We start from the raw sequence: 21,928 nt of genomic DNA on the forward strand, positions 1-21,928 counted from the left end.
GTGAAATGTTTGGCTCAGAAAAAGTATTGAAATCTTTAATGTTAGATTTAACGTGTTGTTTTAAAAGCCAATAAAATACCTCTGTTTTCATCCCCTTCTGGCTGCAGTTTGCTCCATCTAGAATTTTGCACACAGGGCTATTGCATCCTCACTTTTAACGGTCTTTAAAACTGTTTTGTAACTTTGTCAAGTTAACATTCCTGTTGGGTACAAACTTTGGACTTTTTTTGTGGTAGACTGTAACTAGAAAAGAGGAGTGACCTAGGGACTGTTAATTATAATAAATTATGAGAAAGCTCTGATGACTACTGAGGCTAATTGTCAGTTTGTAACTAAAGCACAGCACTCGCATTATGACCTTTTTTGGATTAAGAAGATAGATGTTTGTGCTTTTAAGCATTACTGTCTACAAATGCAAGAGACAGGCCCTGTTTACTGAGTGAATTCTTGTAAGAGTACTGAATCAGAGGAACTGTTTGCAATGCTAATATTTGAAGGAACATGCTCATTGATAAAGAGCAGAACAGAATAGAATTGGAATGCTTTTAAGCAGGAAGCTGATCGGCAGTAAATGAAAGCTGGGGAAATTGAGTGAATTTGTGTGAACATACAGAGCTCTGTGATGACCAGTATTTTTGCTTAGTAATGTCTCTTTCCTCCAAAAGATTCATTACGTCCGCGAGAATTTCCAATACTGGCAGAGCAAAGTTTATGCAGTGTAATGGAGAATTGACTAATCAGAGTGAAACTGGAATTTTTGGGAGAGATTTGTAAAATGTGTCAATAGTACCTTTCTAATTAATGGAAAGGCCAGGGCCCCATATAAAGAGTGATACAAGGCAGAAGCTGCTTGTCTGAGAGATTAAAATTTTCACAAATTCATAATTAAATAATACTTACTGTGTTTCTGAGTTATGAAAATTCTCTCTGTCATCATTGATGGTCTTTTTGATAGAGGTAGAACCATGGAAATATACTGTCAAGCTTTCCGAATTACTGATGTTATTCTCTGTGGTTGGTTTTTGAAATTGTTCTCAAATGCTTCCTCTATTTAAGTACCTCAGATTCTTCAAAAGTTGTGTAACAGGTTGTTCACTGCTTTACATGAATTTGAAAATGTCTTTGTTGAGATACTTAAAAAGGAAGGCAGATACTAATATGATTAGTTTCTCAATTAATTGCCCTTCAATTTGAAAACTTCAGGGTTTGCTAAGATCATTGACCAATGGTGAAATTTGTAGAATAATTTAAGCTAAGTAACTGCAACACGCTGCATTAAGGACAGAAAAGAGGTAGTGAAACAATTTTTTTGGATACTGGGGGACATGAAAAACATATTTTCCTTATAGAGAAGCAGTTTAATGTTTCAGAGTTTTCCTTGGATGCTCTTGGATATATCCATTCAGGTCTAAATTAATGGTTTGTCCTCTTAAATTTCTGAATGTGCCTAACAGTCTTGTTATCTGTAATCAGGTGTTGTATTGCACAGACTCCAGTCATATGAGCATTGCACATGGATGTGCAGATTGGTATGTTGTGTGGACAGGAACCTGTTTAAACTAAACTTGTGCTTTTGGTTTAATGAAACTATTTCAGAGCCTTTTTTCAGAAAATATTATTAGTTTTGCTATTATAATAATACACATTGTCTAGTGTTTTTGAATAATTGTCTTTCTACTCAAATTCTCATTGAGGTGCTAACTCAGGATTTATCTGTGGCATGTTTGGATTTTTTTTTTCCCCAGTAACATAAGCATTACATTTACTGTTGTTGGTGAATTTACACGCTGGCCTAAATACTGAAAGATAGTAGGCCATCAGAAATAATAGTGTTGTACATCATATCCAGGCTAAGTCAGTCAATGGCTAGGAATAGCTCAAAAGTTATAAAGGTCTTTAGGAACTGTCAGGTTTACTTAGTTGTGCCTCACTAACTCTGAACTTTGCTGTTTCTGGTCTGTAGTATGTACTTCTAAGTAGTTTGGAGCACTTGTTGTGGTAGGAGTATTCTTCTGATATAATTTCACCAGCCCAGCTGCTTCCTTCAGCTCTAGTTTCATGTTTCCTAAACCAAAGCAGAGGGAAAAACAACATTTCTAAACTGTAGGTGAAAAGTACTGCACAGAATTAGTACAACTGGTTGCTAAGCCAAAGTTAACTAAGTGACGATTAGGTGGTATTGAAGGAGATACCTTCTGATTTATACATTTCTAGGCATTTTAAACTGTTATTCAACTGACGTTTCTTGTGAAACTTCATTGTGTGAGCTGTGTTAAGATTGCATTGAAAAGACCTTTAAGATCATCAAATCCAGCCATTAACTCAGTGCCACCACCACGTTCACCATTAAACCATGACCTCAGGTGCCATATCCATGCATTTTTTTAACCCTTCCAGGGATGGTGACTCCACCGCTCCTCTGGGCAGCCTATTCCAGTTTACAGCTTGTAAGAGTTATGTATTATTGCTACCTTGGTCATTTAACAAAAAAAGTACTCCTGAGCTTGTGAGAAATTCTGCCATACCACTTATTCCAGTCTTTGAAGCAGATGATGTCATTCATCACTGTTATTTAGACTGCCTGGATTTGTATGCCATGATAATTAAGGGTTCAATTAAATCTTGGAAAAAAACTCCAGAGTGACACCAAAGTCAGGGAGTTAATATCCACCAAAAATTTCTTGTATTCCTTTTTATATAGGGACATTTTCCAGGCACTAAAGAAAGATTTCTGCATTTTCATTTCATTAAATATGCTAATAAATGTTGATGCAAAAGGTAGCATATTCAGACATTGTAACAAGTTTTCTGGGAAGAGCATGGAGACTGATTGACTTCAGTCACACTACCAAATGCTGATCAGGTGCTTTCCATTTCTGTTGCTACTGAGAGGACTTAACATGGGACCTGGGTATGAAACCTTTACATCTCCAAGAATTTCTGTGCCATTTAAATAACAGCAAATTACTGAGATACTTCATTCTCCTTTAAAAAAAATATTACTCTGAGAACAAACACTATATTCTTTTAATGTATTTAAATATGTGGATGAATTTTAAACGTTTTCAAATTCACTTGAATGAAGTTAAGTTCATATGAAGGTTGCCTGATTTTGAGAGCCACTAATTGCTGTTGCTCCTGTTGGTTTCAGTGGGATGTCTGTGTGCTTGAGCACACACTCAATTCAAACACTTGTTTGAATTCCTGAAGTCATTTAGCATAAGCTTGGAAAGCAGTTGTAGCTTGATTTTTCTGTGATAAAACAAAAAGATGATGGATTCAACATGCCCAGCTAGCATATCAGTTCCACTTGTGGTTGCTGTATACAGTAGGATAACTTGCACAATAATAATGGTGGGATGGATGAGTGAGAGACTTGCAGTTAATTTTTTCCATTACAGCTAATTTTAGCAGATGTTTTCTCTGATTCTAAAATTGAACAGCAACATGACAGTGGAAACCTAAGAATTCCTCAGCAGGAATTCTGCTGTCCAATCAGCTGGTTTTGGTGACGTTCTATTGTAATAAGATTCAATTAATGTTAGATAAATATAGGTGCCATATTATTTTCAATTTTGTTTTGAGTTTAACTTCATTCATCTGCTTTTCCTGATGTTTTCTCAAAGTTAGGCATTAGTTGAAACCACTGCAAAAATGATAGTTTAGAAAATGAACACTGGCTGATGCTAATAATTCTAATATTGTTTTAGAAAAAAGAAAACCTAATTATAGAGTAATAGGTAATTCATGGGTCAACAAAAATACACAAAGATGAAACTGTGAATATTTTTATTGTTATTTATACTTTGTCATTCATGCAATCGAATCTTAAGCTACGTGTCCTCATTTTTAGGCCTGTACCGTGTTCTCGGTAAGAGTGCAATATTGCACAAATACCCCTACTTGAAATCTTTAGATAATTAGATACTTCTAGCAATAGAGGTGAAATTTGCTCCAGTTATTCTTTGGGCACACTAACCAGTTTGAAATTACTTTTCTCCTGTTGTAAACTGAACTTTGGCTTTACCTCCATTAAAGACTTATTCATTTTTGGGGCAGTTGACTTAAAAATGTATATGTGAAATAAAACTTCAAGACCTTATTTGGTCATTGCCATTGAGAGAGTAAACAACAGAGTCATCCGTAGAAGAATGGATTATAGGTCATTCTTATCCTTCACGATTACCAACTAAAGATAGGCTTTGCAAACCCTGCCTTGGCAGTGTGAGCTATGAGAGGTCCAGCTTTCAGGTTCCTGGACAAGCACCACTTCGCTGCCACTCCAGCAGAACCCTTCAGGTGGCTGCTCTTTTGTCTGAAGGAGTGAACAGACTCAAGACTTGAAAAAGTCAAATAAACAAAACAACCCATCACCCAAAACCAAGCCACTAATAACCCAACCATCAATTTACCCAATTCTATGTTGACTTTCACCTTTTAATTCACTTGCCCTTTCTGCTAGGGTCCTGAGCTGTTGTGTCATCACAAATGGAAGTGAAAGAACCGAGTTGGACACAAGAAGTATTAAGGGATGTCTTCCTAAGGGGAAAAGAGAATTCATGGTGTTGTAAGACCAGGTGGTTCCTAAGTGGGAGTAATCACAGTGATATGCAGTGTAGCTCAGCTTACATTTATTTTTTGCATACCTTTACTAGATTAGTATTTTCTTTACCGAGGGCCACTGATGTAAACATGGCAACAATCACTGTAAATTTTTAAAGATTGTTTGCTGCACAGCTGCAACTAAAAGCAGTAGGAGCCACTCAGTGAACTTCTCTCAAACTTTTTTGGAAAAAGCAGAGGACAAAATGACCTACCGTGACTTTTTGTACTGTGGTAAATACATTTTTGTGTTCATGTGTGTCTGTGTGACAGTGCCTCAGTAAATTATGTTCTCAATAAAATTCCATGCCAGCAAATGCAGCATGCAGACTTGAAGGGGAATTGGATTTTTTCCTCAGCAATAGAACTACAATAACCGGAATTTATGTTTACATTAATTACAACATGAACATAAATTTCTCTGGGCTCTTTTTATTCTTCATGTACTATGTGGATTCCTTTTCGTCCCTCGATATATGACACAAAAAAGACTAACAATCTCAGTAATGGATGAGGAAAGGGTGCAAGGGCTTGTCTTTGAGGAATCCTTCTAGGTCCTCTGGGTTTTGCTACACATAAAATTTGTTTTCATTGTGTACAGTCAAAAAGGCATATTGTTTTGGTGAAAAGCTCAACCTATGTTGCTGGCAACATCTGTCTCTTAGTAAATAAATATCATATAATATTTTACAGTAATTAATTTCTTCAAAACAGAAGATTTTGTCTTTTTGAGGAACACAGAGTAAGCAGCAAATGAAACTGTGATAGATGCTTGTGTCTCTGTCCTATTTATGTCTGCTGGATTAGGCCTCTTCTGGTTTCTAGAGGAGCTTCTGAGTCTACAGAAGTAGCATCATAGCAATTAGAACTTTATCCTTTGCTTTTACGGGAATTATGTACATTTTACACGTCTTTTCTTAGACGTTATGCAATTCCCTTGCTCTGTGGTTGGTGACATTCAAGAGGTGCTTTTTTACTAGAGAGTTTCTTTTTGGTGCTGTGCTGGGGGATCCAGCTTCATGTTCTCGCCCTTTGCAGCTAACTGCTGGCCTTATATGATGATCCTCACTGAAGACTTTGTGGACACTTCTGAGTGTTTAAAGCAAGATGTTAAGTTGCAGAAAGGTTTCCTATTAAGGAAAAGTGATGTAATGTCAGTGGAACACTGCCAACTTCTCTCTGCTCATTTTATTTATATTAGCTGCATACCAAAGAAAATGCTCCATAAAACACGAGTGAGCACTCCTTTCTATATTTAGCCAAGCTAATATACTAATACCAGGAGATTATGTTTATATTCAATTGAAAGAATTATAAAAAAATTTGGGGGCATCTTACAGAAATAAGAGGTTGAACTTGGCAAGAGTAAATGCTAGATTTGCTCCTGGTACATAAAAAGACTAGAGTATTTTTGTGACATTTATACTTCCAACATACATATTTCTGAGCTGAAAAGCATTGTTTAACATTTTAACGTAACTATTTTGCTGATTGTTTAGGGAACATAAAGTACAAGGAAGTCAATTACATTGATTTGAGCCTTTTTAGACTAAGCAATGCAAGATGTCTCACTTTTAACCAATTGGCAAGATTGATGTGATTAAAACCAAGCTTTCCATTTCTGCCCCAGTCTGATTTTCTGGTCTGAAATATTCACCTTCCTCTTCATACAGAATGCAATGAGATACTGTGCTTTTTGGGCAATGTTTAAAATCAGTTTGGCATATCTTTTTTCATCACCCTCTCTGACTTTCCTTAGGACTACTTTTTAAATGAGTAAATGAGTCTCCTTTTAAACAAGTAGATTTTTTTTTCCCCCTGGCTTTTGTTCAACTCTTTGTTCTACAGCTGATGGTGTTGATAAATAATCACAAGATTTCTTCCTGACTCTAACAATGTTACTTCATAATGCTGTTAAACAATTTGACCTTTTCTGTTAATTCTACTCCTATATGGTGACACTAGCTGGGTGTGGTATGTGTTGCAGTGTTGGAGCTGTGGATCCTCCCTGATATTAATGCCACCTAAAAGAATATTCTACATCAGGAGTAGCTGAGTACATTTGTTGACTGATAAATAAGAGCTGTCATACCAGTTAACTAACTCATAATGTATATGAAGGAAAAAGGTACCTTAATAAATTAAATGCTAAGTCTAGTGTGACTGTGAAACCATGTGATGTATTATGAGTTCTTCAGTTGTCTCATGAGCTACTTAAGTTGTGGGTGGGGGAAAGAATTTTGGGTAGTGTTATTTTTATCTGCATTATTGAGGATGCGTTGAACACTTTATGTGTTTTCTGCTCATATCTGAGTCATCTGTCTTCATTGTGAAGCCTGTGGTTTATTGGGATGACTTCTAAAGATGCTCTTTAAGAGAATCTTCATACATTCTGACATTAAGCATCGAATTTACACACTCTGAACTGTACTCTGGAGCTTTCCCTGACTCTCTAGGAAGCTGTACTACTAGTTTTGTAAGTCAGGTGCCAAAGAGGAGTGATGAGGACATTTCCCTATGTATCTCCTTTTGACTAGAAGAATTAGAGCAACATGACTTCAAACTGAAGGCCAGTAGAAAAAAGCAAATGATCTTTTAGTCATATCACAAATCAGGTATTAGTTTTACACATCTGGAGCTTGTTTTGTAAATATAAAGCTATGTAATATATAGAAGATTTGAAAATGATTGCGAGATTCTGTTGCTATTTCCATGTATCCAGATCTCTTCTCATTCATTCTGAGTGATTCATTGGGGAAGTAGATCATGCTGCTAAAAATCATAAGAAAAAACTTTCAGTCAACCAAGGGTTGAAAAACATTTCCTGCAGTTATGAATTATATGGAACTAGGACTTTTGCCTTACTGATTCCTCTTAATTTCAAATGTAAGATTTCAAACATTAGACAAATTTAAACCCAACAAAAAATCTTGAATCATGAGATGCCATTTTTAGTATTAGCCTCTTGCAGGCAAACGTTCTCCCTGGTGTAGAAGATCAGACATAGCTAATCTGTGAACTATTGCCTGGACAGTGTACAGCAAGAATTATGTGCTATCAATTCTTGCTTAGCAAAGTTTGTTTCCCCCTTTTTTAAACTAAGGCCTGGTGGATTACTGATTATTTAAGAAACCTTAATATTGAAGTCTTGAAATTCATTTGGAAAACTGCAGTCTCTGAAGGTTTATGCAATGGCCAAAAAATGGACTGCTTCAAACAACACTGCCTTTAGGGCGTGAGAATGTAATTAGTGTGGTAAGACTGAGTGCATGGACTCATTACAGTCTTGGCATAAGAAAGTGGATGACTGTAAGGGAATGTACTTGTTTTCCTCCAAACAAAAATACTAAGCAGCAAAGTCTTTTCTGCAATTCTGGGTGCTCACTCTCTCTTATATATACCACAACTAGTTGGAGAACTTACATGTCCTTGCCTTATTTTGTACCTTTATGACAAAAACAACTATATTTTAAAATTCTGTTTTCTGTAGTTTTTTGGCTTTTTACTTACTTATTTTTCTGCAGTAAATTATTATCATATTTTGTATGAATTGTCTAATCAATTAGCTGACCTCAAATCATCCAAATGCTTTTTGTTATTATGTACAATTTTGTTCGGTGCTGTGCTTGAGGTTTCCACCTAAAGCAGAATAGGAATAGGAGGATTCTTCAAGTGAGAAACAGGATCAGTCAATGTACTGTGTAAATTTTATTTGTGGCTACAGAGCAGATTAAGTAAACTAGCCTAGAGACACAAGGGTCATAAAGGTTCTAACACCTCAAATAACTTTCCTTGAGTTCACAGTAGAAAACTGTAGTAGATGAGGTTATTTTAAACCACTGTTTTCCAGAGAATGAAATATAATTTTCCAAGAATGAAGCATGGTTTTCCAGAGAATGAAGCATGGCTTTCCAGAGAAGCTAGCATATGTAGTGAGATAGGAGGTGGTCATGAATTTTCATACCGTACACCCTAGGTAGGTCTTCTGAAGCTCACAAGGGGTGGTGAAGATTTTCTGATAACCCAAGGGAAGAGACAGGGAGGCAGATGAGAAGGCAGATCAGCATTACACCATGATCTGACTATTACTGAGAGGAACAGGATCATGGGGAAACTCATAGTGAAAACAACAAGAACCATATGATCCGCCTGATAGTGGAGTCACTGATAGTGACTTTAGTGCTACCAGTATTGTTATTGTCAATATCCTCCTGTCTTTGAACTAACCTGAAAGTCCTAAATTACGTATTTGATATGGAACTATTAGTTGTTTATCAAAGCATAGCCTGTTTTTTCTCTTTCTCTAGTTCAGCTGTTTTTCAGGTAAATGATACTTGGAGTCAAAAACGTTATGATACTTGTAGAGAAGGTTTACATACAATTAATGTTGGCTTCATTGTGAAAGATATGTGTTGCAACTTTTACATCTTGCTAGCACTTACAGTAATAGAAACAAAGCATGGATTACTTTTTTCTAATTTCAGTCTATTACCGTGATTTACCAATCGTTTCCAAATGCAATTTAGGTAATCCACTTATGTTAAGGAAACTATTTATATATAAAATCATGTAACAGTTTGAGTTGGAGGGGACCTTAACGACCATCTACTTCCAACCTCCCTGCCTTAGGCAAGGAACATGGGGAGGAATAAAGTGCACATATAATTCAATGTAAAAACCTTTTACAGTAGTGATAATAAGGACAAAACAAACTGCTGTTGGTCCATATAAACCAAACGAACTTTACTGCAGGAGTAGGTAAACCACTCTTCTTGTCATCCATTCTGGAATGTTCATTTTGACATAAATCTTATCTTAATAAATGTGGAAAAATATAACTTGGAACCCTGAAATCAGACAAGTGTTTCCAGTATTCTTTCTCTGAGAGTGTCCAGCTCTAGGCTAAGAAGGTGCATGAGTCATCTAAATAATGAGCCCGTAAAGAGAGAATCTTCATAATTGTCAGACAAAAAGGTTTTAAATCCTAAGAAATACACTTTGTAACTAGCTTTTTACAAACTATTATGTGATCAGACTGAAAGCAAAAAAAGACGTTTGTTTTGTCTGGGAGGTTTTTACTGCAGGGCAGATGGGAGGAGTGGAATTAATTGATTTTTGGAGGTCAGCTGCAGGCAATCAAATAGGAAAATCTGTACTACAACATACAAATAGTAAAATTGCTAACTAGGATAAGTCAATACATTATCTCTGAATATGTAAATGTCAAATAATATGCAAATATTAAATAATATGCAAGATACTGTATTTTTGACAGATATTAACACATCAGGATGTTGTACACTTTGAAAGTGTAAAGAAATCTTATAAAGGAAACCCTGTAAATCAACTAAATTAATTTTCACCATTTTTGTTTAGGGAGAGATATCTTTGACTTACCAGAAATTGGCACACAAAATACAAAGCCAGAACCTCTTGTGGTGTACACATTAGTTTTAAAAGCCTATTAGATTGTATGGTTTGGCTACCATTTCATGGTAGTGTATTCAGTGTATAGCCTACATTAGCAAGTAGTACACAGAAACAAGGGTGGCTCCATAGAGTGAAGAAGCATGCTGAGGGCATGGTATCTGCACACTTCAGGGTCATTGAGCTTTTTTGGGGTTTTGGTTTTTCGTTTTGGACTCGCTCTAGTCTGTTCCATGGACTGAAGCTCATGAGCGGCTCAAGTGAGGTGGTTCATTTTACCTGATAGAAAAGGAGTTCACGTTCTTGAGAGGCTTCACTTGGATGAAAACCAGAGACAAAGGAAGTGGGCATTGGTTAGAAATTTGTTTTAAAAGCACATTTCTGACCTAAGTACAAACCCAAATACTGTTCCCTTAGCAGAAGTGCCAGGTTCCTTGTTTTTAGCTAGACACCATGCTGGTCACAATTTTACTTGGGAAAAAATGAAATATTGTTCTTCCTTTTGTTTTCTCTGTATAAGATGGCAGACTGCTTTCACTGAGAGCTCAGCAGGATTCAAAACAATCCTATGGAAGGAACCAGCCATTCATACTCATTGGCTCAGTATTTGTCTATAACAAGTGCTTATCATTACACATTTGCCTGTGTGATTCCTTCTTCTTTATGTGATTATACATCACTTGAGGTGCAGCTTAATTCAGAGAAGTCCTTACTATATGTCTCCCATACTCAAGGTTGTTTGCTATAGTGAAAAACAAATACTACCTGAAGTGAATCATCTTTATGGAATGTATTTTCACTCTTAAGTACAAAAGAAATTATTTGCTCTGCCATTTATGCAAAAGGTATTCCATTTAAGCTTTCCAGAGCAATATACTATACACTTAGATAGCAGTTAAAAAAAAAATTCTCACCTTTACATCACTATATCTATTTATGAGGAAGATTCTATTTAAAATTATGTGTTGCCATTGTAAGAAACTAATTCAGGTTGTATGGCAGTGTCCAAATTTGTGTAACACCAGTATGCATTGTTTCTTTTTGTGATGGCAGGGAATGTCATTAGTACTGCTCAGGTCTGTTCAAATGTTCAGGAACATCTTATATTCTGACTACTTAAAAGCAGGTTTTGACTGCAGTGACATCTGTGTACTATAGGTGGATTTTGCCCCGCTTAGTAATCCTACTGAAAGGTTGGTTTGTTTGTTTGTTTTAACCAAGAAATGAGGAAATTATGTTTTTAATGCCCTTGCAAAAATAGCAGCTCTTCATATCTGAGGGTGCTTTAGCAACATTTTGGGTATCATAATTTTTCTTGTCTCTTTATATAATTGAGGAAGACACCTTTTAAAAACAAACAAACAAAAATTTCAACCTCCAAACTCACACTCACACTTCTGAAGTACATATCTTGCTAGATAAAGAGTGACAGTGCCCTGTAAACTATTTTTATTTTTGGAATTATAGCATCTTCTGCTGTATCAAGCCTAAGATATAATTATGATGGGATTGTATTGGTTAAATAAATGTCACAAAAGTTGTGAGCAATGCTGCAGTGTTATTTTCAGTTTCCAATGCCCCTGACAATCAGGCTGAAACATTTTTACTGTCTTTAGCAGTTGGTCTTAATTCCTGGTGCTTCTCCTCCTTCCATTAATGTTGGTGTATGTTGTTGAGGGGGTTATTTTTGTGTGCACAGAAGGATTTCAGGAAGAATGATAAAGCAGTAAACCTTTACGGCATTAGGATGGGGCTGACACCTAAAATCCATCATATTGTTGTAATGGAAGAATTGCAGAAGTATATAATGATTTCATTTAAATACCAGTTCTTACATACTTATTTCCTTTTCAGTTGTTCCTTCTCATATGGTGGTTTAAGAACAGGGTGCCTCCCTAACATAAACTACTGATGTGTCAGCTGGTAATATCCCAGCTTTACAAGAGGCAGCTACCCGCTCAAATGTCAGAACTGTTTGTGAATACAGAATAGCCAATAAAAGGGCCTAGAACTTCGGTCCTAAAGCTACCTTGGTTTGTGAGTGTTTTTAATAGAGAGTTGAAATTTTAATTTTCCTAAAAAGACTTTGAGAGCAACTGTGTCCTCCCTTTAATGTCAGGACATCCAGTAGCTACTCAGTTTTTCCCTTTTTAATATATTATCCATTCTTCCTCATAAAAATATCTCTTTCAATAGTACAGAGTAGTCATCTTTATATGTAACCTAAAGAACACAATTGACAGATATTGGAATGTTAATATTGAAGATCTGCAGGTCCAATTTTCAGCTACTGTAACAGTTATTGAGTGGGCATAAAAATAAACAAATCTCCTCACTCTGGTGGTCAGTAGTAGATGAAATGTGACAATTTATACAGCATCTTGTTAATCAAATATATTAAATTTAAAATAAATATGTAAATTAAAAAATACAACTGTGCATGTGTTGTTCCAGTGAGAAAATGTATTGTACTACATCTTTTTCTTCTGTTCACTTTTGGTTTTAGGCTAGCAGTTTTCCATGCTTTGGTTTGTTTTTTTTTCCCACCCCATATTTTCTTTGAACATATACCAATCAGCAGAGAACATAACCTTCTACGTAGGAAGCATAATCAGAGTCAGAAGAGCTATTTTTCTATTTGAAGTCCAGTTCATTCCTGCATTCCGAGTAGTGATTTCCAACACTTCGGGCTGATATAGCTGCCGATTGGAACCTGTATTGTAATTAATGTCTCGGTGCAATTTACCTCTTAATAACAATACACTTTTAACTTCCTTTGTCAGTAAAACCTGATGCCTGTATAATATTTTAACTGTTATATCCATCACTGGATAGGCTGTGCAGTAGTTGTGCAACACAATTGAATTACCAAGCCAGACAGATTTTTGACTACCAGACCAATTCTTATAATCTAGCCCTACCAGAGTTACGAAGTTTAGCATTTTTGCTAAAGCTGTATTGTATCTTTATGACTTTTGGGAACAATGAATATGCACAAGAGCACCATTTCCTCTCTTTCTGTATTCAGGCTAAATGTGTTATCTCACTGGTGCATGTTTTGAAAAATGTCCCCACAGTGGTACTGAGGGGTAAAAAATGGTTCCTGTCTCTAAAAGAATGGCTTATGTTTGCTGAATACTGGCACTGTCTCTACTGTTGGTTTCCTTAGCACAGAAATTACCTTGATGTGTTTGACAGATAATCAAACCAGAGTGGAAAATGGGCACAGCTACAGCTGACACTTTTTAGGATAGATAGGAAAGTTTTTAACAGCCAAATTACAGCAGGACCTCCTTACAAGAGTTCACTGTTTGCACTTATGTGTGTGTGAAATTTCTTAGATGGAAAGTCAAACTCAGCTTCACAGTGTGCTCGTAACACAGTCCCTGTGTTAGTTCTTGCACTGTATTTGTTCTTCTGGAAGTGTGTTAGGTTACGTTGAAACTAATTATAAATGATCCTGTATATCAACCTGAAATATGGAAAATATTTGTGTGAATCTGCATTTTCAGATTGTTAAGCTTTGAAGGGAAGGTAATAAAAATGTTAAAGGGTTGCAGCTGCTGGAGATTGTTCCTAGCTATAGTTCTCCAGTTACCCAGCATGAGGTTTAAATTGTAAATGACAACCTGCATCCTCCATGTAATCTGTTAGTGTAGACAAAATATACCTCTGAATATTTTCATGCTAGGACCCAAACTGATGCTGGTTTCTGTGTCGTTGTTGTCATTCCCCCATCCAGCCCCTCCATCACCTGCTTCCCCCATTTTTATTTTAACTGATAATTCTAGTCTTACATTAATAATGGACCCTTGCAGCATTTAAAACCATCCAGGAAATGGTTGGTTTGTTGTTTTTTGTTATTTGGGTTTTTTTGTTGTGTTTTGGGGTTTTGTTGTTGTTGTTTGTTTGTTCGTTTTGTTTTGTTTTTTCTTCACAACATAAGGGACTGTTCAGCCTCAGAAAACCTAAAGCTTGTCTAAATGTATTTGTATTGATACAGCCTGGAGGCTGTCTCTGTGTTGAAGAGATAGCAGTTTTTGTTAAAAGAGCCAACTATTCTCCCTTTACTTCACACTCCTGCCTTGACATATATGTACGGTTTTAACATTTCTAAAAATAAGCAAACATTTCTTGAATGGATATTTAAGTTGGAATTTTGTATGCTGATAATTTCTGTTCAGTGAATTAATTCAGCTGTTAATTAATTCACTGGCAGATTAAGTTAGGTTTTGGATTTTTTTTTTCTGTTTTTAACAACTCAGTAATTGATAAGTTTGGTGGAAAACTTTAAATTGTATTAGGCATTTTGTGAAGAGTAGAATTCCAGATATCCATGATTGCTATCACATTTTGGATGAGTTGGTTTGTGTGTATTTTAGTTTCTTAAATAGTAACTGTCAGAAGTAGTTAAGAAAATTACTAATTTTCAGCAGGTACTATATCAGTAAAGTTTACATGCTGTGCTTGTAGGGAGCAAATTAAATGTCTTTAAGAGCTACCTGGCAGATCTGTCCTGCCAGCTGACGCAGAGCCACAGATGCAGAAGCCACAGATGCAGAAGCAGGTATCTGGTTTGGCTGCTCAGGAGCTAGAGAGCTATATGCGATACATTCCAATTTTAATAAATTAACAAGTTATGGGAAAAAAAAATCATCCTGGCTTTTTTTGTAAAAATACCAAAGTATAGAGATAAATATATCTAAATATACACATATAAAAAATACATCTATACATAGAGAGCTGCTGAGATGAAACTCAGTGAGAAGAACGCCTGCCCTTGGATAGAGTATGATAGTGACTCTCCCTTTTGGTAGAGCTCCAGCATAATTCTGAAACAACAGGACTGAATTAGAAGCTAAATCTTTACTGGGAAGTAGATTTCATGGAGGTGAGTAGTTGTTACCCCAAATATACAGACATTTTCTGGCATTGTTTTTGAATCTTAACTTAGAAAAATAGCTCAACCTTTTAAAGTTGTGCTTAGTTCTGATTATTTTGCATTTCAAATATTCCTCTACCTTAATGTCAGTGGAATGTTTTGTGTATTTCTGTAGAACTGCACAATCTGTTTCTCAAAGAGCAGGTCACTGGTAGGATTGTGAAGGAGCCGGTCTGCTTTTGCTCAGGAATGACTTGAGACACATTATTCTTCCATACCTGAGATAAATAGGACTCTTTCTTTCAAACAAAAATTGATTTTCTCTGTCTGTTTTCCATTTGCTCCTTTTATTAAGAGCAGGAGGGACAAAACTGGGAATTTTAAGAAGTTATAGCAAGCATCACTTAATCTTGGTTCTTTACCTGTGGTCATTTTATTTCCATTTACTTTGTATACTGTGTTGTAAAACACTGAATTTCAATGTCCTTGCATACTTTGTGGTAGGCATAACTCAGTAAGGTTCATTTTGTGTACAAAGGCTTCAAGCCTTGAACAGTATTTCTCTACCTTTGGAGAACTTACCCTTCCAAGAGAGGCAGTTTGGATAAAAGGGCTTCCATATGAACTTTTGTGTTTAATTATACACAAAGTTGATTATTAAACTGCAAACAGCATGATACTTCCCAGAAGAGGGAAATTGTTTCTTCAAATAAGCTTTGTAATGTCAGATAAAAGTAAAGCTGGTACATATCCTAATAACTGGGAATATGTGAATGAGCCTAGGAGAGAAGTTAAAGTATGAAGGATTTACTGCATTCCTGGAAATGCCATCTGCTGTAATGTTCTCTGCAATCCAGTAGCTGGGTCTTGTTGAGACTTGAGAGATGTACAACCACTACCTATGCCCCCTCCTTGACACCACTGTACTCAGGCACTTGGAGTTACAGTTCCTGATGGGGGCTGTTACCAGTTTAATTCTCAGTCACAGACTGCTCTGTTTACAAAACAATGTGATACAAAGGCGTTATCAGGAAGAAAAAGCATTATGACAATGGAATAAAAATATAAACCAGCCTGTTGTAATTTAAACCAAGTGCATACCTCAATATATGATTTCTCAAGTAGCTATTAAACTATGGTGTATGTACTGGCACCTGTAGTTGTCCACCAAGAAACCTAATGTCTCATGTCTCTAGTCTTTGCTTTTAAGACCTGTTTTCAAATGTTTCTTGCTGTCCCTTAGCTCTGGAACTCATCACCTCACTGAGCACGTTCCGAGTGCCTGGTACTAAACCTGTGCACGAAGCTGCTCTTACAGGCAACGTGTGTCAGCAACCTCGCCTCTATTGTAATTAATTTCTGCTATCATTAACATCTTACTGCAAGCATTTTTGAACTGTTTCAGCATACCTGTTAGATCATCTGAAAATGTATTTTAATACCGTGGTTAAGAATATCTGGCATTGGAAAAACATCACAAATTCTAAAGCAGAACTTTTGAACATATTTATATAGTACTAGGCCTGCTTTTCAGTGAGTTGATGAAGTTTCTCAGTATTCATTTTACCCTAGCTATGATTTTTTTTAAAATTACTTACATTTACCATTTACTGATTGAATGTGATAAAAGATTACTTTTAAATGCTCATTCTTATATTGTTATAATTAATTATTTGGCCAAAAAAAAAATTCCACAAGAAAATAAGTTTATGCTCTATTGTTTAGACAAGCTTGATGTATTCCCTGAAAGCATGTGTGCCCTTTAAAATTACAAAACATATTCCAGCTAATTGGAAAGAGGATGTAATTACAAGTAAATTAGTTTTTCTTGTAATCTCATGCAAAAACTAACTCTTTTAATTCCCTTCTTTGTTTCCCTACTAATGAGGGCTGATGCCCTTTCATAATTTTGGCAGCTGGGCTCTCCTTGTCTTTGTCACAGCAGTGTTATCTTTCAGGGACCCACCTGTGTAGAACTTCCACCACTGATGGTGTCATTCCAAAGAAACACTGGTGAATTGATACTCTTTCCTCTCATTTTCTTCTTCATAATGACACATCTCTAGGATGATGCCTCTCCTCAAGAAAATAGCATGGCAGTGTCTGATGTTAAAAGAACAGCTCTGAGGCAGAGAACATTTCTTTGCAGGCAAGGATTGTACGCTTTTACAACTGGCATGAAAATTTGCTCTAAGATAGAGCAAATCTTTGTGGATTTTTTTCCCCGTGGACTGATGTGACAATGGTTGTGTTTGCTTGTTATTTTTCGAGCAAACACTTGATTTATGCGGATTCTAAGCTGACCAAAGGCCATTAAAGTGGAGTCAGTACTGTCCTGGGCTAACAAACCCTGATTTACAGGCATGCGTATTCCTGCAGAAAGTCAAGCTTAGTGTGAGAGCCGAGTAAGCTGGTTTTTGCCTGTCACCCTTTTGTAGGCATACCCTGAATCTGGTTTCTGCTTCTGCCTGGCGGGGTCAGCAGCAGTGCAGCTGCAGTGCTGCACTTGCATTGACAGGGCCATAGATGGGCATTTATGGGATGCTGCTGGCCGGGCACAGCGCCGTGTGATTTGGCAAATGCAAATAAAGAGGTCTCAAGACATGGCACTCCTACTTGCTTTCAGCACATGTTGGATAAACACAGGAGTGTTGGAGACAGCTATGTTTTTTCTATATTCAACACCTCCTTTACAGTGCGAAATTTCCCCCCCCCCCTTTTTTTTTCTCACCTTAGTCTGTCTGTAATAATTTTTTTTTTTTTTTTAAATTGAGGGCGATTATGATGAAAAAGAAAATAACTGTTATTTGTTAATAATTTTAGAGGTATTGGACAGTAGGTCTGCAAATATTCAGGCCAAAGATGCAGAATGAGGTGAAAGTAGTAATCTTACAGGCTTTTCTCTGTCCAGTCAGAGGTGACCTGAACAGTTTCTGTAATCAGCTAAGAAAGTCGAATGCTGATAGGAACTAAAATTGTGTTGTTTTAACTGGTTTCAATAAAGGTGACTGTTAAGTAATTTCACAAAAATAGAAGAATAAATTTCAGCCTGCGTCCTATGGAGTGAAAAGTTGAACTGATAGGGATTTAGAATCTCTACTGTCGACATTAAAAAAATAATTATAAAGTTTACAAAGTGAACAGTAACATTTAGGTAACATTGCTAATTTTACTAAAAAGGAAGAAGTTAATCTCCTTTTAAGTAATCAAATTTGTAGTTAGTGAGACATTGCTAGAATTAAACCATCTTAAGAACAACAACACCAAAGAAAGGCAACTCTTAAGTATAAGTGACTGATTTTTCAGTTTTCTGCCTTAAAGCAGCTTGCTCCTCTTTTTGTTATCTAAGCAATCTCCTTTGGCCTGAGATCATAAGCAGAATTTTTGTCAGAAAACATTTTCTGGGAAATGTAGCTGGTTAGAATATCAAAATTAATCTTCAAGTGGAAAATATGATGTTATTACTATTTCTAATTTAGTTGCTATCAACAAAAGTATATTGTTGTGCCAGAATCATACATTCATATGCCATGCATTAGGCAGACTGCTTCTAAAATTTCTGCTTAGATGACCTAAATTATATATAAACAATTACATACTTGTATACAATAAAGTATTTATATATTAAATATACAGAAAAGGTATATGTGCATATGGTGAAACTTTGTGGATATCTGGAGTATTGAGATAAAGTTACGTTTTCCAGCTGAAAAGCAACAATTTTTAAGCAAGTTAGTCTGATGTATTGTCACTTGATAGACCATACAGTTAATTTTGAGCCTAATGTCTTTCAAACAGCTGTATTGAGACAAAAAAAACAGTTCTGATTTGCTTCACTGCTGAACATTTTACTTTTTTTTTCCTTAATTAAGAGTTTTGAGTGCTCCTGCATATTAACTTTTTTAGTCTCTGCTCTTTTTCCAGTGAATTTCCGCATTTCTAAATGAAATTCTTACTTCCCTATGAGCTGATAGTACTGCAATGCCTCAGAACCATATTAAGTGTCTATTAAGATTTGTCTCAGGATCTAGCATTGAAAATAAATCTGTGGAGAAAAAGTGTGACTAGGGAAGCTCAGTTCACAGCTTCCCTGGGTTACAGGTGTTTCTCAGAAGTCTTTGCTCATCTACATACATGGGTGGTTCTAACAGAGAGGTTGGTCCCTTGTCTCCAAGTACCTCCTTTAAAGTATGGCTGTAATTAGGTCTGTCTGATTGGCCCACAGGGGCTGCAGCAGAAATTCAGCTATGGCTGAAGTTGTTACTGAGTAAATATTTCAGCCTTATTATTGAAACAGGACTATTGAATAAAAAAAAAGCACAAGAAAGAAAAAGAAACCCTATTAAGAATTTTAGTCCTTTTACCTTTAATTCCATTATCTGGATTGTTCCTTTAAAATATCCTAAGTGCTTCAAATTGTTATATAACTTATCTTATTGAAGAATTGATGGTTCTGTTGAATTCTGTTAGGTATACCCTTTTTCCTTCATCTTAAGGACAAAAAAATGGACTTCTGTAGCAATGTGTTAACTCTGAAGAAATGGGGCTCTTCCAACCTATGTAAATGCTTTGAACTTTGTTTCTCTTTCAATTTTCCTGGACTATAGATCAGCGGAACTTTTACCTCCTCCCCAGCCAGCACTGCATGTCTGATCATCTTTTTGTCTATTTTTCATTTCCACAGGGACCCCCAAAAAATACAGCAGCTGCAGAACCAAATTCGTCTGGAGCAAGAAAGTGGACAGTGGTATCGTCACCAACAGCAACCTGACCATCATCAGCACCCTCCCTCTTCTCCTTCCTTTCCTCCTCCCCCCTCCTTCCAGGAGCTTGAGTCCAGCCAGTCTGCCACCTCTCCTGTGCCAATGAGTATTCTTAACTCTCATACTTCCCCAACCATGCAGTCTTCCAGCTCCTTCAACTATGCTCGGCCTAAGCAGTTCATTGCTGCCCAGAACATCAGCCCTGCTTCAGGTTATGTGACTCCATCTTCTGGGTCATCTACATCTAGCCTTCCTTCCCCTATGTCTCCAACTGCTTCTCAGAAACAGTTTGGGAGAGTGCCAGTTCCTCCCTTCTCTCAGCAGTTTGCTCCAGAAGGGGAATATGCCTGGTCTCCTTCTTCTCCATCCCCTCCACCCCCACCTCCACCCGTCTTTAGTCCAACAGCGACATACCCGGTGTGTGATTCCTTTCCACTTCCACCTCCTCCACCTCCTCCTCTTCCTTCCCTTTCTTCACCTTCCCACAGCCTGTCTCCAACTCCGAGATTTCCTAATTCCAGCCAGTCTCCAGCAGCTTTTCTCAGCTCCATGCTGCCATCCCAGCCACCACCCATTTCTGTCAACGCATTAGGCCTCCCGAAAGGAGTGACGCCTCCGTAAGTATCAGCTGATGAGCTCCTTGATGTAGTGAAGATTGTAATGAAGATTATTGCACTCGCTTCATTTCTGCTTTTCTAGGGTCCTTTGCTGTTAGCTGTTATCTGAGAGGGAGAGATGTGTGAATAAATTGCAAATGCTTCTGTGCTAGAAATGTGAGATAGCTTTTTAACCCTCACAGAAGTGAGATTCTGAAAGAGTCCTACAGTAGGAACACAAAAGATGAGAAGCTGAAGCTTTAAACTGGAATTTAAGAAAATAAGAAAGCAGCAGCAAAAGACTCTGCCACGCTCAGGGCAGTGGAAGGAGATCCAAGAAAACCCTTCTCAGTTTTCTTTTAAAGTCACATATTCAGTGATACTCGGAGTTTGTGTTACATCTGCAGGTAGAGAAATGTCAAGTAAAGAAAGTATCTTTCAGAAGTCCCTATAACCTTGTGATACTGAAAATACTGGGTATTAAAGTATACATCTGATAACAAAGTGGTCATAACAATTCCTTGGCTGTGGCTAGAGATTTTGTTCTGAGGAAGTTTGGGAAAGGGTTTAGGGAGGGATTTAGAATAGCAGTGTATAAAAACAAACAGAATCCCTATCCCTAACAACTCTGCACACTTATTTTCCCCGTTTGTCTTCCCTAAAGGCCAAAATAGTATTTTGGAGCATGTCAGCTCCCATCATAGATCAGTTTGTCTTTCCACTGGCACTAGACTCTCATTCCATCCTTAGAGAACAAAGACATGCTGAAGAACAAAAATGAGAATAGCTGTATCCAAGGCTTATTTATAACTTTGTCCAGAAGTTTGTCTAAACATATCTACAGTATCTAGGTGACTTGCTCAGCTACATAATGTTGCAGTGGGAACTTCTTTTACTTCAGTCCAAGATAAGAAAAGGAAGAGAGGGAAGAAAGAGGACAGATATCAAAGTAATAAGTCCTGTAAATGCTTTGAAAAGCATTTCTTTATCTTGATTTGTGTCATACAGCTCATTATGGAGTCTGGCCATGAAACTTTTTTGGGAGAAAAATTAATAAATAGTGCAGTTTGCCCTTGCAGTCATAACAGTTGTGATTTTCTGTCTTACCGTGTCCTTTGCACCGGCTGAGTTTCACTATTGATACCAAGCACTGAAAATTGCATGATTAATTTACTGACAGCTTGACCAGTAAGCACAGCCCATCAAAGTCTTGATTTTCCAAGAAAAGGCTCTAGTCCAGCTATGCAGTTCTGACAAGAACGGGATTCTTTTTTGAGTTCACCTCTGTGTGCTGTGGAGGTAGTAGAGGCTTGAGCCTCTGCTGTGTCTCTCTTTCCCTGTTATATTGTGTTTATAGATAAATGTTTTCACTTGAAGCATTAGCTGTGTTCTTCTTCATTCTCTTTGATCTTTGGACAGAGAAACAATTCTGTACAGATTCTTCCCCCTTCCCCATGCCCCTCACTTCCCCAGATGCAGCAGCCTGTCTGGGTATGCACATGATGGTGTGTCTATCCATATTCCTCCCTCCCCCACCCCAATGAGGCAGCAACCTCGGGGTCTGAGCTGAGGATGAGGTAGTTGGCTGTTTTTCTGCATTCCCTCAGGAAATAAAGTCCAGATGGGAGCTGGATCGTGTTAACTATACTGAATGTATG

General features: G+C 37.0%; 1 protein-coding gene across 7 annotated transcripts in view; it reads left to right on the top strand.

Moving 5' to 3' along the window:
- Nucleotides 1-21,928, top strand: part of PALLD (palladin, cytoskeletal associated protein) — a 183,180-nt gene that overhangs the window by 124,169 nt on the left and 37,083 nt on the right. For 5 of the 7 annotated variants that reach the window (XM_058420519.1, XM_058420520.1, XM_058420521.1 and 2 more), the window contains one exon: nt 19,596-20,291. In XM_058420519.1, coding sequence (XP_058276502.1) covers nt 19,596-20,291 — 696 coding nt within the window. The remainder of the gene's footprint in view (nt 1-19,595; nt 20,292-21,928) is intronic. The other 2 variants (XM_058420522.1, XM_058420525.1) reach the window with 1 other exon arrangement.

Source organism: Hirundo rustica, chromosome 5 (genome assembly GCF_015227805.2).
Source record: "Hirundo rustica isolate bHirRus1 chromosome 5, bHirRus1.pri.v3, whole genome shotgun sequence".
NCBI lineage: Eukaryota > Metazoa > Chordata > Aves > Passeriformes > Hirundinidae > Hirundo > Hirundo rustica.